Source organism: Thermobia domestica, chromosome 7, assembly GCF_964235325.1.
Source record: "Thermobia domestica chromosome 7, izTheDome1.hap1.1, whole genome shotgun sequence".
Lineage (NCBI taxonomy): Eukaryota > Metazoa > Arthropoda > Insecta > Zygentoma > Lepismatidae > Thermobia > Thermobia domestica.
Genome location: NC_137460.1, coordinates 106,214,266 through 106,231,968, shown reverse-complemented (window position 1 = coordinate 106,231,968; position 17,703 = coordinate 106,214,266). Strand labels below are relative to the sequence as shown.

General features: G+C 31.4%; 1 protein-coding gene across 2 annotated transcripts in view; it reads left to right on the top strand.

Moving 5' to 3' along the window:
• The window catches only part of LOC145690299 (muscle-specific protein 300 kDa-like), a 633,032-nt gene that overhangs the window by 329,638 nt on the left and 285,691 nt on the right, over positions 1 to 17,703 (top strand). For both annotated transcript variants that reach the window (XM_081765072.1, XM_081765073.1), the window contains 9 exons: positions 996 to 1,119; positions 2,369 to 2,565; positions 4,499 to 4,834; positions 7,218 to 7,493; positions 8,845 to 9,168; positions 10,190 to 10,498; positions 11,707 to 12,042; positions 14,216 to 14,398; positions 14,881 to 15,003. In XM_081765072.1, coding sequence (XP_081621198.1) covers positions 996 to 1,119; positions 2,369 to 2,565; positions 4,499 to 4,834; positions 7,218 to 7,493; positions 8,845 to 9,168; positions 10,190 to 10,498; positions 11,707 to 12,042; positions 14,216 to 14,398; positions 14,881 to 15,003 — 2,208 coding nt within the window. The remainder of the gene's footprint in view (positions 1 to 995; positions 1,120 to 2,368; positions 2,566 to 4,498; positions 4,835 to 7,217; positions 7,494 to 8,844; positions 9,169 to 10,189; positions 10,499 to 11,706; positions 12,043 to 14,215; positions 14,399 to 14,880; positions 15,004 to 17,703) is intronic.

The following is a 17,703-nucleotide window of genomic DNA, read 5'->3' as shown; positions in this document are numbered from 1 at the left end:
AAGTTATTTTTTCTCCAAGAAAAATTAGTTTGCTTATGATAGTGTTTTTTTTACATTTTCATCGTATAGTTTTTCTACATATGGGATAATATGAACTAAGGACACAACGTTTATCTTACTTATGTTTTTTAATACCTTCCTAATCCTTCAGAATTGACAGAGTTATCATTGATAAATGAACGTGGGGCCGCGGTGGCTCAGTGGTAGAGCGTTCACCTCTGTTGCTTGGGGTCCCGGGTTCGATCCCAGCCCCCGCCAAGTGAACTTTGTGGTGGACAAACACCATGTGCGTGCGTTTTCTCGGGGTTCTCCCGTTTCCTCCTACTTTCTTCATTCCACCATTTCATTCATTAGTCATCACCACCGTCTCCTTTAGCCTAACCGGCATAATCGTGGGACGTAAAACTCAAAGATTTCATTTCTTTTCTTTTCTTTTTTTTTTTTTTTTTTTTTTTTTAATAAATGAACATTTTCTACTACGTTATAATCCTGAATCTGAAGTATATTTTAATGTTAATATCATAGATGATGGGTTACTTGGCCCTGATTGACTTTTCTGCCTCCATAACTTTTCAAATTTAATTTTTGGTATATTTTGGTTTCGTACTGTAATAATTATTTCTATTTTTGTATTTTTGAACACTTTTCTGTTTAAATGTTTTGAATATAATATGCAATGTTTATATAAAGTGTAGCAAAAGCTTTCTTGACATATTACCGCACTAGTCTCATTATTTAATAGTTGAGCCAAAGTTGATATATTTGTGGTTAGAATTAAGGGTGAGAGCACTGTAAGGGCCTTTCAGGAACAAACATCTATAAAGTATCAGTTATGGAAGTAATTTGAAATCCTGACTTCTGAAATATTCTAAATATTAATATTTACGAGAGAATAAATGCATCAGGATAGTAAAAAGGAGTTAATTCAAAGAGTAATGTTTCGAAATTTTCAACTTCAGTGTAAGAATAATTCCTTTTTTTCTTTCTTTCTTCAGAGCTTTGAAACGGAAGTAAAAGAATTTGGTGAGGAAAGTTTCAGTGACGCACAACGACAAGGAAATAGCTTATTGAAGGACTGCAGCGACGTGGATAAGAAGAGACTTCAAGCCATTCTACAAGGTGAAATAAGTTTAATCAAGTTAAAATTATCTACAACAGTGTTTCCCAACATTTTTTATTTAAATTGGATAACCCTTGAATTATACTTACTAATGCAGATCTTAATGTTAACCCTTGAAGTATTTGACTAAACCTCGAGGAGCGCAGCTGGTTGGCACGTAGTATTTTTCTTTAGATCAAAATACAAAACAGTTAAAGGGGGCACGGTGGCTCAGTGATAAAGCGCTTACCTCTGGTGCATGGGGTCCTGGTTTGATCCCCGACTAAATAAGTTTATAGTGGACAACATCATATCCGTGAGTTTTCTTGGAGTACTCCCGTTTTCTCCCACATTCTCATTCCGCCAATTCTTCCATCATCATTCACTTGCCTTAACCATCTGTCTCCCTTAGCCTAAAGGGCATAATCATGGGACGTTGCATTGAAAGATTTCATTTCATTTTAGCAAAACGATTAATCCACATCAAAATATATTTCTAATATTTGTATCCTCGGTTGGGAATCACTAATCTACAAGTGTATAATATGTGTAAGTTCAGGTATGCTAGCAATTAATTTTAGAAAGGCATTACATCAGTATTTATTTATAATTGAGCTGCTCGGAGGAACATAATGGTAAACGCCACTACGCGTGAAATTGAGCTAGAGGTTGAGTGGATTGGAATCGAAGCGTAGAGCAGTATGTAGATAGTTTAATTTGTATTTTACTGTATATAAAATATAAAGTTTGCCTTTCTTGTGGATATTATTTGTAATGTTATGTCTATAATTTCGGCATCATTATTCCCTGACACCTTCTTCTACAGATGGCAGGGGAATCTTGTTTGGTATATATATATATATATCATTGCATTGAATTGCATGGGAACAATCATTTCAGTTAACTCGAAAGTTAGAAAATGTTACATACCAGTATGTTCTTTCGAGCCGCTCAATTTGGATTATATATAGAAATATCTTAAATATATTATACTCTTAAAGAACGTATTTAAAATATCATTAATATTAACTGTTTTATAGTATGTTTTTCTTTCTTTCTTTATTTTGTGATTTTATTTTCGTTTTAAGGCAATTTTTGTATATTTGGTTTTATTTGAGTACGTAGAACATTGATCCTTTTTAAATATCGAGAATTAGTTAATTTGAAAAAAAAAAAAAAAAAAAAAAAAATCAGGCTAATATTTTTCAACTATTCACGAGAGTTATGTGTATTACTGTGAGTGATACGAATTGTTACTTATGTTTTCAGATGTTATGAACAAGTATGATTCTTTGATGAACCAAGTCCAGGGTAAAGTTGCATCACTGAATGACTTACTCCAAGGAAGACGAGAATTTGAGGCAGAAGTCGAACGTTGTCATCATTGGCTCAATCAAGCCGAGGTGGCCATGTCCGCTGAGATTAGAGCTCCTAACATGAGCTTATTGGATGAACAGCTTTCGAAGGTAAGTTAACTGTTTCAAGTGCGAGAAATATTTTAACGTATTGACTATGGTATATATATTCCTGAAATGATATTCTATTAGTGTTTATGCTTGTCACTATAGTCTTTTCTGAAAGGTCTCATTTACGAAGTTCGATAATTGGAATATTGTTAATACAATGTCATGGTTCTGCTGTTTTGAGTTCTGTGTTTTTTAATATTGGCAATTTTTTCATGTATTTATTTAAATGCTGTTCACGAAATTTTGGATAGTATTGACATTATACCTGATATTACTAAAGAGTGAGAGTATATGTAGTTGAGTCCATTGAATAAAATAGATTTAAATACAAAGGTTATAGATTTTGTAGGTACGAATATTGAGAAGAATTCTAAATGGAGAAAAAAATATTTGATTTTATATTTAAATTTGATAGCATATCTAGTTTACAAGCGTGAAGCGACATAGTGGAATGAAGTTCAAGAAAATGCATGCGTACTCAGAGTCTTAATTCATGCAATGTGTAATTTCGTTGTAAGAATCAAAACCAACCCAAGGTTTATTTCAAGAATCATCATTTTGAATTTATTTTTATTCAATCCTTTCATATCAACGTGATTATTGTCCCAGAAGGTTTTCGGCGTATAGAATTGAAAAAAAATGTTCATTAAACTGTGAAATCTTGAATGTTCCGATGGATTCGTGGAAGTTTTATATACAAGAAATCTATACAAATGACTACAGGTTCCGTTGTACAGGATAGATAGATGGCATTGCTTAATATTTTAATTTTACTGTTTTTTTTTTTTTTTTTTTTTTTTTTTTTTTTTTTTTTTTAAGTTTCACTAATCCTTTTGAATGAAACATACATTTCAACTATATTTCAATTGATAAAAGATACATCTAACTTAGTATTAGATTTTTTTAAAGATAATATGTGTATATAATCTTCATATGGTAACTAATAAAATTCTTTTGTAGTGTGTAGTCATGCAAAATACATTTTACCAGTGAGATAAATTGACTACCAGTGAGATAAACAGACTACATATAAACATTACCAAAGTTGGGAAGATGATTTCTTGTATCAAAAGAAATAAACATCTAATAAAGAAGGAAATCTCTTTTGAATACTCTTTAAAAATCATAAGCTGTCGGAAGTTGGAAAAATCAGAAAATTGCTTTAGCTTGAAAACTATTGTATCTACCTTAAGTGGTCTGAGAAATAATTCGGGAACTACTACTCATTCTATCTAGATATCCATATTTCTGACCAGAGCAGAATGAAATATTAAAAACTATACTTACAATGTGTAAGTAAATTGTAAGTATAATTTTTAATATATTTCATTCTGCTCTGGTCAGAACTGTGTTTTATTTGTTACTCTACTTATCCAGAGCCATGGAGTTTGTTCATTATATCCATATTTGTGTACCGTGCCGTACTTACAGAACGGACGTTTGAAAAGTAAGCTGAACAACTGCCAGAAATCTTTTTGTTGTCTGCCATTATCTTCTAAAATGAATTGCGTAGGTATTGTGTGCTTCACAAACATGCATATTTAGAAATTATGCGAGTTCGTCTATAATTCCTCGAACTGCTTGAGCCGGGCTTGATCCAATTAGGGTGATTCGAAAACTGATTTGTGAAACTTACGGTTGTTATAGCTCTTTTTTTTTTTCCCCATTCATTTGGTGCAAGGAATCACAAATTAGGTGTAAGAAATCCCCTCCTAAGTTTGGTGGTGCTTTATTTACTTTTTACACTATATTTATACTATTGTCAGTAGGTTAACTTTTTCATATTCGTATAACAGACTCAAATTAATAGAGAACTAATAAATAGTGAATAATGGAAATTTATGTTGAAAAGGTTACATTGGATTTATTATGATATGGATGTTATTTTACTAAATTGAGTAACAATTGTAAAAATACTTTCTTTCTTTTTTAGTACGACAAATTGCACCAAGAAGCTGGTTCACTCGTATCACAAATTGAGAAAGTAATGCAACAAGGAAAATCCATTCTTCCCACTGTTAGTGAAGCTGACAAACTGACTCTTTCTGAAGAGTTAAGCGCTATAAAAGATAAGCATAATCGTATATCAGGAATGATTCGTGACCGCCTGGAAGGTTTGAAGGAAACTATGAAGCAGTTCAAGGAAGCAGCTGCTAGAATTGAAGAGACTGTGAATTTCATGACAGAAATCCAGAAAGAGATTAAAGAGCTCAACAAACCTGTTGGTAGTAAGATTGAAGACGTGCAAGGAATGTTAGCCTCGTACGAAGTAAGTGTAGTAAAATTATTAGATTGGTTCTGTTATTATGTTGCAAATAGGTTGGCTGTTTTCGTGACCTAATCGTGTTTATGATTGCTTAGTAGTACTTATAATCTGACTTCATAGTTCCATTCCTTTTCTACTTTTTTCTTTCTGTCCTCCATCTTATCTTACATTGCGCCACGGCAGTGCATTTAACTGATGAGCACCATAACTTCATTTTGTAGCATTATTTGCAAATAACTGTAATACATTATTCACATGAGATCGCCTCATATTGTGAAAATTATGACCGGAAATGTACAAAATATCAATACAAAACTTTTGCAGGTGGCATGTCAAAATATGCATCAACCGAAAAAGTCACTCGTCCCGTCCCTTTCCTTCATAAATATGAAGCAAATGTAACACATGTCATATTGTAAATCAGGGCCGTAGCCGAAGTTTTTGGTTTAATCGAGCAACGTCATTATACCTTTGACATTACTTGTTTTCTAATAATTTTCAAACCAAAAGTTATAAAAATTTTGATAAATTAATTCCGACTTGTAAGTGATATTTATTTATGTGATTTGCTTTAAAGAATTCAGATTTTTTTTTAAACATTATTTCAGTCATGTGTGTTTATAATTTATTGCGAAGCAAATTTGATCTCAATCTTTTCATAAACATTTAAATTCAGTGGACAACAAATAGTAACAATGTACTTAGATTAAAATAACAACCACTAAACTTCATGTGTGCCCTGAGAATCCTTATCGGTTAATTAATAGTTTTGATATGATTTAGGCATAATCTGAACAATCACCCAATCATTATATTATATATTCTATTTTTTATAAAACAAAGTTATCTAAACATCAGTATAAAAGGTACTTACGTGATTATAGAAGACAGTAAATAGTAATCCTTTAGCTTTCAAGCCACGTATAACTCGTTGTAGGAGTATAGAGAATAGAGAGAGGAAACGAATAGTCAAGAGAGTCATAAAGCATTGGCTCACATGTCACTGTCTGTTGTTTACGCACATATACACCTTTCAAACATTCTTTTCTTATGAAAATAAAAATAGATTATTTTTCTTTTAACTTTTACGTATCTTCAGAGCAATTTTTTTCACTTATATAACAAGTACACGAAGCTTCAGTTCTACTTTCCCATTGTTTAGGATAAATATTTAAAGAACAAGCTTAGCGTTTCTATGACATATGCAACAATACATCATTTTAACAATGTATTTTTATTTAAATATGATAAACACTTTTACTTGTAAATTGATTAAAGTATAAGATAAAGGGGAAAACTACTGTATAGTTTAGGGATTAAATTAAAGCAAGTGAACTGTTAAATTTCTTTAGAAAACTTTGTATTATACTGTATGTAAAATAAAGTTTACTTTATCTTTTTTGCGCATATTGTTTATAATGTTATATCTATAAGTTCGGCATCTTTAATCCTTGACACCTTTCTCTGGACACTAACCTAGAAGTTTCTAAGCAAATTGCTGGGTGGGTTACATATCCTATTTCTTCTTTCTTCCATGTAGACTATAATTTTAAACCTTGCTCAAACGCTAATAAGTCCTGTACTTGTCCTATAACGAAAGATTCCACTATATATGAAAAATCACATTACTTAATATCAAGGGCGCCCATGTTGTGGTTTCCAGGGGGCGGGGGCAAGTATAAGCGACATTTTAAATGTAGTTCAAATTTTGCGTTAACTATTCTAAAATATCTATTGGGTTTTCGATCTTCTGAAGCACAATTTTCTCTAGAGGGCGTGAGCGCCTCACCTTGCCCCCCTGATGAGCGCCCTTAATATGTAAATTTTTAATCAAGTGCTCACTGTTATTAATCTTCAGTTCTGCTCGCCATTGTGGCAGAACCTTTTAATTTTCACGTTTGTAACAAACTGCAACAGTTAGATATCTTAGAGTGAGACTTTATTTCAGAATTTATAATATAACTTAGTAATGAATTTTATTTTTATTTTTGAGTTTTCAATGTATTAGAAATTAGTGCAGATTCTATTACTAAAGTTTATGTTTTTATTAATCAATAATTAGCACAATATTTTTCTCTGTTCTTATAGTGTTACAATAGTAATATTGAATTGTATGACATATTTCTTATTAGCTGTTCTCAACAGATGAAAGTTTTTCTATTAACTCATATTTTCTAATAGTTCTGTTTCAATACTTTTATCGATCGATTACTTTTATTTAATACAATTATATAAATGTTAATTTGAGAACAACATCCTTCCAATAACATACATTATTTGCATGTATATAAAAACTTTCTTCAAACATTATTATTTATATTACTTTAAAGCTGTTCTGTGGGACATGTTTGTTTTGCATATTCAATACTGTAATTTATAATTTCAGAAATTATTGGGAGATCTAAAAGCGTACAAAGGCAAATTGGGCGATCTTCAAGTAGGAAATATGGGAGAACTTCAAGCAATTCTTCAACAACAAGATGATATGATCCAACAAATCGAAAACCAGATTGCCAGACTACGTCAGTTGCTTCTGTTGAGAGAGCAATTTATTGCCCTTATTACTGAGATAATGACATTCATTACTAAGTATACAGAAATAGTGAAGGATATTGAGAAGTCAGGACATACTGTACAAGAGAAGATTAAGAAGTATGATGATGTAAGTTATGTATATGTTTTAAGGAGTTTGTTGTATCAAAATTCTTTTATATATTTACTCTGTCCGTGTGTCCGTCCGTCCGGGAGTTAAAAAAATCTCAAGAACTACTTGATGGAACTTACTATCAATTTTTTTCCAGGACATAGAGGGCCAAAAGTTAGCAATGAAGTTCGTTGATGGAGGCAATCCATCTACCGGAAGTGGTAGAAATCAACTATTTCAAATTGATACATTGTACACTATAGAGCAAAAACGGTAATAGATAGCGAAAAGCGGTTTCCTGCAATCGATTAATTATCCCATGAATACATGTTGTCTCCATCCTTAACTCTATGCTAAAACCGGAATTGATATAAATTAACTACAAATTCTTGTTTTAATATTCAATCTACATAGTGTAAAAAAGACAAGAGATAACGAGAAGCGTTTTAAAAAAAAAGTTTAACATTTCTAAGAATAATTACCGTCTCTCTTAACTCTACTGAAACCAAAAGTGGCAGAAATCAATTCTTTCTGGTTTTAACGGTGATCGCTATAGAAAAGAAAAAAAAAAAAAACGATAATAGATGACGAGAAGCTGTTTTCTGCAATTAGTTAAGCGTATCAATAATATATTCCATGTTCACTTGCATCTCTCTACTAAAACCAAAGTAGTAGAAATCTACTACAACTTCCGGTTTTAATATTAATTGAGAATATATCACGCTATACAAACCGAACTCCTTCAGGTGGTGTACATGTGATACTACTACTTGTTCAAGTTCTTCTCTAAATCAATTTAATTAAGAATATTATTTTATAGTTTTATAATAGTAACTAATGCTAATGTTTTATATTTATATAGTTATATCTATTTATCTATATTATTGTATATGTGTAGTTTTTGAAGGTTGATGGAATAGGAATTAGATAACAGTGTCGAATACTTGCCCCATCTTTTGTTGTTTAACTCATTGGTTTATATTGTGAATTATTTTTCTGTTTTGTGTGAAATGAACTGAAATTTTAATAACGTGATTTTACTGATATCTTCTTTGTGTCTAGTCCAATATCTCTTGCTGTTTTAAAATGAATATAAAATTTATTATTTTACTAATTTAAGATGCGCCTTATAGTATCCATTAGTAAATAATAATAATACCAGTAAACATTTTAAAAACCTAGAAATTGCTTTATGATATTAAGGTATGGTTACAGATAAGAACATGAAAAACAGCAGATCGTTAAAATAAACTTTCGTAATTGGTAAATTATCATTTAAATTTGTAATTGATTGTAATGAATCAAACATTTGACATACAACTATGTATTGATCTAGCATTTCTTCATATTTTTCTCGCACTGTTTTCAGGTAATTCTGAAGATACAGGAATGTGAAGCAATGTTAGCTTCAGCAACTGATAAAGGGCAGCAGATAGCAGCTGAAGGTTCCGCAGCTGATCGAAATACAATCACTGAGCAGCTTCAATCTTTGAAACAACAGCTGCAAGCTCTTCGACGTGCTGTAGAGAAGAAGCGAGAAGAGCATGAAATGACAGCGGCAGAGCATCGCAAATTAGCTGCAGAATTGGAAGCTGCACTTGATTGGTTACATCAGCATGAGGCAGAAATTAGATCTCGACCTTTACTTGATCGCAGTGCTTCTAGTGTAGAGAAGGAATTAGAAAAACATAAGGTAAAGAAAAAGGCAAACAACTGCTAACAATCAGATCTAAACTACTTTAAGAAATGTTTTCTTGTTATGGTTTGAAGTTTGTTGTATACAAATACTTAAACTTTTCTGAAGAAAAACACCCGAAAATAATGTCAAACCTAGAGATGCTTACTGAGAATAGCTGAAGCATGCAACTATAATTCAATTTTATATTTATATTTACACGACAAATATTGAGTTTGGAAGATCAACATGACTATTTGTAGCGTTTTTATGTATTTGTTTAGTTTTTAATACTGTTACTTACAGCGAACACTGGGTATTCAGTAATTGATATATCAAATTATAATGAAAGATTTCAGATGTAACACTTTTAAGTAATTTGTGGTGAAAATATTATATAGCGCAGTTTGAAAGGCTCAATGATTTTATTACCTAGATAGAATCATTGATTTGTTTCATATATACGAAATTTCTTTTTCTCATATTTGTTTTAATAATGCGCATGGTATCATGTTCAAACCCAGTAGGGGTACTCGGGTAAAACCTCGAGCAATTGTTCTGATAAATTTCCCTCATTTTTTGCATATAAGAAGCGTTATAACTTCATTAAATGATTTTTATTGATCCAGTTATTTTCAATTTAAAGTGAACTAAAATAATATTTCATATGAAATGTGATTAGTAGTAACTTCCTTAGTACAGAATAAAAAAATAATAAAAAAAAATCGTGTAATTTACTTGAAACTTTTTTCCTGTTTTTGTTCAAGTTATACATTGTTTCTGTTTATATTGTTTATACAGTCCTGATTTTAGAGTATCTTCAAACTACTTATAGATATAAAATTAATTTCAATTTTTTTTTGTTTGCTTTTTTTAAATTTAATGTTGTAGTTGTGTGTGAATGCTTATTTTCCCCACAAATTAAAAACAACTTTCTAGAAAAGATTTTATTCAACTTAGCAAGTAATTTAGTGTGTTTAATCCACAAGAGAAAACATTTTTAATTCTGTAAAAAAACTCATTTGTTCTTCTTTTATAGGAATTGGCAGCAAACGTCAACACACATCTTAACAGAGTACGAACAGTGCAAGAATCTGTAAGACATGAAGAAGGCATGCCAAGTTCTTTGGTGGAACAGCTCAGTGTTGCTAACCTTCTTTTGAGTACTTTGCCTCAAGAGTTAGAAGAAAGAGGAAAATACTTGGAGAATAACAAGACATATCGCTTGGATTATCAAGCTCTAAAGGATAAGCTATATAAATGGATTGAGGAAGCTGAAAAGAAATTAAAAGGAGCAAAAGATGGTGTGGACTTTGAAAACATAATCAGTGATTTGGAAGAACATAAGGTAAAATCATTGTCTTTGTTAAAAGGATTCATGTGTTTATGTATAATATATTTTTGGTGTTATTATCCGACTCTAATTTCATATATTATCATTTTGGAACATTTTGGAAGTTTTAAGTTAACAAACGTGAGAAAAATATAGCTTTTAATGGCGTAGTCTTGAATGATTATAGTTACCACGTCCTCTTTATTTAAAAAACAAAATATTAAAATAAAATTTTAAAAAACTCCACGTCTGTTATTCGGATGTTAACAACATAAATATGAATTTTTCAACTTTCGAAAATTGGTTGAAGCTTAATCGATCCATATCTGGCAAATAGAATCGATGTGATATGAATTGAGAACCCAATCATAATGTTAGATATGTTAATGCTGAGTCAGTTTCGTACGGAAATTTACTCCATCCTGCAACAGAATGAACAAACTTCTACTCAATAGAGTCAAAAAGTACTCACTTTTGGTCTTCTTTTCTGTTAAATGTTATTAAAACATTATATCCAAAAATATCTGTAACCACTCACTTTGCATAAAAAATGTTAATATTTTGCAAAAACGAAGCTTATATCAAAATTGAAAGAAGTAAATAAAATAATGTATTCAATATTGACGATAATCTATTCAAATTGACATAACATTATCTTGGTATATTTCAAATTAAACCAAGATAATGTTACTGGTAAAAGCAAATACTTTTCTTTTTGAAACTACTTCCATTTGTTTTATTTTATTTTTTTAAAGTTTGAGTTTATATACTCAAATTATTATGACACTTTTCTAAAGACTTACTGTTCTAACCAATTGGAACGTTGATTTGGAGAATGGTTCACGTAGTAAATTTTAAATTTTACAGAAGTTTTTTTCACTTGTAGTTTGCTTCTAATCTTCGTTCTCATAGTTGGATTGTACGTATATCATAGATGTTATTGTATCGCTTTCTTTGATGAGCTTTGTATAGACATGAGTTCATATCCAAACATAGTCATTTATGCAAGAAAATGTATTTTGAAGAAAATGCTACTTAAGCCCATATCCAAATAAGCCTTCATATTGTTAGATGAAAATATTCTCGATTTATGATAGGGCCACATAATCTCCGAGAATCTCTCATTCTCTTTGAGTAAATAATTTCGTTGATTTTTGTGCTATCTCTAATCCTTTTGTTGAACGAGAAGCAGCAACTAAGATTGTTGTTTTCTTTATTTCCAGATTTTCTTCAGCAGCGAACCTTCTATACGGGAACTTCTACAAAAGATCCAACAGGCTGGGGACAAGATATGGCCATCTTTGTCATCTGCTGAGCAAGAGGAATTAAGTCGAGAACAGCAGCAGCTAACACAACTGCTGAAGAACACAATGAATACAGCCCGCAGTCGTAGAGCACAGCTAGAGCAGGATACAGAAATATGGAAAGATTACCTTCAACTGTTGGACAAAGTACATACTGTTCTGGCACGTACAAGATTTACTGATGAACCCGTTTCTACTCTTGCTGGACTTCACTTTAATATTCAGAAAGTTGGACACGCCCTAAATGATATTCAGGTATCGTGTTCTTTGTCATCATTTTAGTATTTCTCTTTTGTTCCCCATTGGTTGTTAATTTACTTTCTGTAGTTCACGTACATCTCAATATAATTTACACTATCGGCTAAATTAATTGAAACTAAGCTTTTAAAAGCTTATATATTTGTTAGGTATGCATTTTTAAATTAAGAAGAAAGTAGTAGAATATTCGTAAACAGTTGGAACAAACAAATCCAGAAGTAGGAATGGAGAACGAATTACTTACTAGAGAAGTGAAAACATAATCATACACACGTAAAAGTACAGTATAAGCATTTTTGTTAAATGCTTGATTAGATAGGGAGAAGAAGAGGTAGGGGGAAAGAAAAGTCAAACCAAAGAACGGAAAGATAGCTGTGAAGCACCCATGTTGGTGTCATGTTAGAATGTAGTCACATGGTAAGTGTTGCTGGGCTGAAACTAGAGGGAATTCATTGGGGGGAAGATAGAACTAACGGGAAGGTTTCAGTAAGAGTTCAAGATAGAGAAGGAATGTAGAGAAAATATTCAAATAAGTATAATATAGGAAAAAAGAATTGGATATAAAAGATCAAATTTGGTTAAATGTTTATTTGAACGAATTGACCTTTTTTTTTAAAAAGTATAACTGGATTTATTCTTTGTACACTCCGATTGTATTCAAATTCATTCACTTGTTCCAATTTTGTATGTATGCATTTTTGATCGTGACTATAGCAAACTTCAATCTGTCATTTCCGAAAAGATCTTGTCCACATAACTAACTAGAGAAAAGATAGAAGAAAGAAAAAAAATCTTTGTTTCTAAAACTTTTAGCGTATTATCATTTTTAGAATATTATTTTCTCAATCGTCTTTTAGGATGGCGATCTTTCTTTTTTGGCGGGGGGAAAGGGGAGTTCAGTTTGTCTGTTTCGGAATATAGTCACTCAGTGGTAGAACATTCACCTGTTGATGTGAAATGTGGTCTGGTGTGAAGCCAGAGTACAGATCGTCTAAGCTAGTGATGAGCAAGTATCGAGTCCGTATTTTCCTTTGCTCCTACTTTCACATTCCACCAACTCATTCAATATCATTCACCGAGTTTTACAATCTCTGTCTCTCTTAATCTATAGGACGTAGTCGTGATAATTTCTTGTCACTTGTGTGTTCAATCCCTGATGAGAGTAAAAATAATTCAGACTAATTGTTGGACATGAGCCTTCGGGGGGAGGAGTGGAGGCTCACTGATAGAGCGCTTACCTCTGTGCGGGGTCCGTGGTTCGATCCCCTCCAAGTAAATTTGTGGTGGACAACATCTTGTGCGTGGGTTTTCTCGGGGTACTCCCGGTTTCTCCCGATTTCTCAATCCACTAATTTTTCCATTATCATTTATTTACTTCAATCATCGTCTCCCTTAGCCTAAGGAGCATAATCGTGGGACGTTGAACTGAAAGATTTCATTTCGAAAGATGAGCCTTCGACCCGCTTTACACTAGGTTAAAATCGTGCCTTAATTGTTTGCATTTAACGAATTTAATTTATTTATTCATTTTGAGTTTTGCCATCAACCAACATGCCATTACACAAATATTATTGCTCAAACCTAAATATGATTACACTCCTTGTCCTAATAATAATCAGCAAAGCGCGTAACAATACAGTTTAAATTGTAATTTAATTGTTGCAGTATATTACTGTAAAAAAAAAAAATTACAATAAATATTAATGGTCAAATCTAAATAGGTTACGGCCTTCGTCCTATTTTGAAATGATTAAATTGATATAATGCCGTTTTTAGGTGGAATTAAATCGTCACAATAGTTTACATCGGAAAATCGCCTCTGCGCTAGCAACATCCATTAGCGTGACTTTCACCAGAGCTACATTATTGAGAATCAACTGTTCATAAATTGTTTGTAAGAAAATTAAGTGAAAATTCGAAGAATGAAAAACATTATCTGACCCTGGATTCGAATCCGGATTGCAGGATTACTTTGCCTGTGTGAACTACCCAGTCCGTTCTTCGATACTTTTCATTTCTGAAATCGGTGCTCAAAGGTCGGTGAATATTTTACGTCAGTTCCTCAACTTATAATAATGATATTAAAGTATTAAATAAACTTAGGTGTACCATTTTTAATGGCTAACAACTATTTGAAAATTTATTTTTATATTTTACTTTATCGTTACAGAACCAACAAAGTGAAATTGATTTATTAAACGAGAGAGCCAGAGAAATCGAAAGGCAGGCTGATTTCACGAATCGCCAACGAATTGAACAACAAGTTGGAAATATCAATAGAGACTGGCAAGGCTTAGTTAATGAGTTGGAGTCCAGAAAAGATACTCTTTCGAAGCTAGCAGAACACTGGGAAGTAAGTATCACTCTACGACGTTCCTTGTGTAATGTAGAAGAGAATAGAAAGGTAAAATTTGTAGTGATATAAGAATTGCAGCAGGAGTTTCCTTAAAGTTTTCTATATATCTGTTCATAATTTTGTTGTACTGTATGAAATGTTTCTCTATAACTGTATTTACTGAACATGAATTTCTTTTTTAATTTCATATTTATCAAAAGTGATTATTACCTTTGATTTTATTTTTATTATTATTATTGTTACGTCGAATTTATAATTTGGTTTAAATGTACTGATAATTAGAGTTACAAATACATCATAGCTTTCGTTCATTTTCGAAAATAGCTTTCAGTATGATTCAAAGTGAGAAATTCACATACTGTATAATTGTTAAAAATAAAGAGCGCATAATTTCACTTAGATATGGTGTAACAAAAAATGGTTGTTTTCTCCATTTCTCACACAAGAACTCTACAGTTTATTTATTTTTATTATTTCAGGAATTTGAAAGTAAATGGCAGGCATTTGAGTCTTTGGTTGCTGGCGCTGAGGAAAAGTCTCGTCACATTGATATGGTTGTAAGGTCTAAGCCACACATGGTTGAAGTACAGCAAACTGTGAAGGTAAGTGAAATAAAATCACGTATTTGTGGTGAATATTAAAAGCTTGTTTCTTTAACTTACATTTTTGTCAATAAAATAAGTGAAAGCGAGCCATTCGACAAGACAGATATTGTAAATGTTTCCTTTGGTGGTTTCCAATTACAAATATTGCTTGGGGTTGAAAGATAAGGAGTAAATACAATATCAACTTGTAAATTAATCCATATATTATTAAAGCGATTTTCCACTTGATAATTTTTATAACCTATCCTATTTTGATGAACAATAGCTTATATTTTCTTTGAAGCTTATCCATTATCCCTATTGTTTGAGGTTGAAATCTGATAAAGATACGGGCTAAATTCATCGCTCTTTTCTCCCCCAAAAATATCTTTCATTCTATTGTGTATTGCACAATTGATTGCTTTTATATCCATTCATTTTCTACTGATTTATTTTAATGTTTAAGTTTACTAAGCAGCAAAAGTATATTGAATTCTTCCAAGTGGTAGATTGAAAATTATTTTCTTAAAAAGGGCTAAACATTGTTACTGATTTATGATCCATTGAAAATTAATGTGGCGTCTCAAAACAATTCCTGGGCATAATTTATTTTCATGTGTTGCTGTGTATCAACACATGGTATAAGCAGCAAGTAAATAAAACTTTATGCCAATTTAGAAAAAAAAAATAGAAAAAAAAAACGAACATTTACGCATTATCAGGTGAGGTCAAAATAGTAATTGGAAACAAGATAAACGAGAGATTAGAGACGGATTTGTTACATTGTTAGTTTTACTTCATTTAGTGAAGTGCGAAGATACGTACTCCCGTCGTTCTCACACATTCTAACGTTCATTTATTGAGCTCGAGGCAAATTGAGCCTGATAATTGGGCCCGTGAGTTTGGTTATCTAGTCTGGATTACTCAAAAAGTTGAATGTTTGCATGAACAACCTTTCTTTTTAAGGAGTTTCCCCATCTGTTCGTATGTGTGTGTCCGTCCACCCAAAAGTTTAAATAAAAATAATAATAATAATAAAAAACCTGAAGAAAAACCTCAGTTTGGGCCAGGTTGTAGAGGGTAAAATTTTGAACCGAATTTGTTGATGGATATTCAAACCGTAAGGGTAAAAATCAATCATTTCCGCCTTTAACTTGATCACTAAAGAGAAAAGATGATAATAGATACCCAGAAGCAATCTTCTGCAGTTAGTTAAGCGTCAGAAGAATATATTTCGTATTCACTTTAATCTTTCTACTAAAATCGGAAGTGGTAGAAATCTATCACTACTTCCGGTTTCATTATTAATTGAAAAAAATAAGGCCATACAAACCAAACTTCTTCACGTGGTGTACATGTGACATTGTTACGTATTACACCTATGCACATTTCAAAAGATGTAAAATATAAACAACATATTGAATATTGCCCGGTAATAATATATTTTAATTTATTGTTATTAGTAATATTAATCTACTACTACTACTTTCGAGATGTTTCTCAGCACATACTGAGCATAATTTTTCAATGAAAAATTAATATATTTAGCTTTTCAATGGTAATTTTACTAGAAAATCTCACAAAACGTTTATAATAGTAACTTTAAGAAAATATAGTGAAGTAACTTAATTTTGTACGTTCGGTGGAAACCCTAAACAATTTCAACATATTTAAATTATAATAAAACAATTTCCAAAAAATATAAATGACAATTAAGGATAATTCATCAATATATTCCTCATAACCACCGAACAGAAGTAGAAATGAATATTGAAAACATAGACGAATTGGAGTTATAGTCTAATTTTTAATTTGTATACCTCAAATGAGATCAAGAAAAGTATTTAGAAAGTGTATATATATATTATTATACATATTAATATATATATTTAGACCTTGAAAGTCAGGGAAATTAAAATGAGTCAGGAAAATGCTTCACTATACTGAGATCAAGGACATTGCTATATTTTACAAAAGAGTGGGAGAAAATTCAATCAGGTCTCACAAAAGTATTCCTATTAGTCAAACGATGTTAACAAGCATGAAATAATTAATCCAATTTTTTTTTTTAAAATGATATAAAAAGACTATAAAAAGATTATTACATTTAGAAATAAAGGTACTTGAGAAGCGCTACAAGATGTTAAAACTTAAAGTTTGAAAGAACAAATTAAATCAAAACTATTCTCGTAGAAGAAGAAAATAAATTACTTTTGTTGGTTGTAGATAAGGTAAATTATCATATGCTTACTTGGTTATAATTATGAGTGTATTCAGAATGCCGAAATATTACATCAGTGTATAATTATCGTTTGGTACTAATCTATTTTTGTATTCTAAATACGAGATATTTTACTCACAAAAAATTTACAGTAAGAAAGTAAGCTTATGCTGTATTTTTTTGAAAGCGTTGGACAGCTATGTAATGGTGGAGGCCGATTAAAAAAATCTAAACTTCACCATAAATGATTATGTCGTGGATCAGGGAAAAATTCCTTACGTAGTTATGGAAATCCAGGGAGATCAGTATCAGAATTTGTTACAGTGATTTTTCACAGTATGTGCATTATATAACCACAAAGATCAGAGCCATTGTAAACAATTATAATCTGATTGACAGAAAAGTTAGTAGCAAATCGGTAGATTATCAGAGAAATTACTATGTACTTCCTGTTAAATATTTAAATTATGGATGTGAATGGGGTCTAATGACAGAAG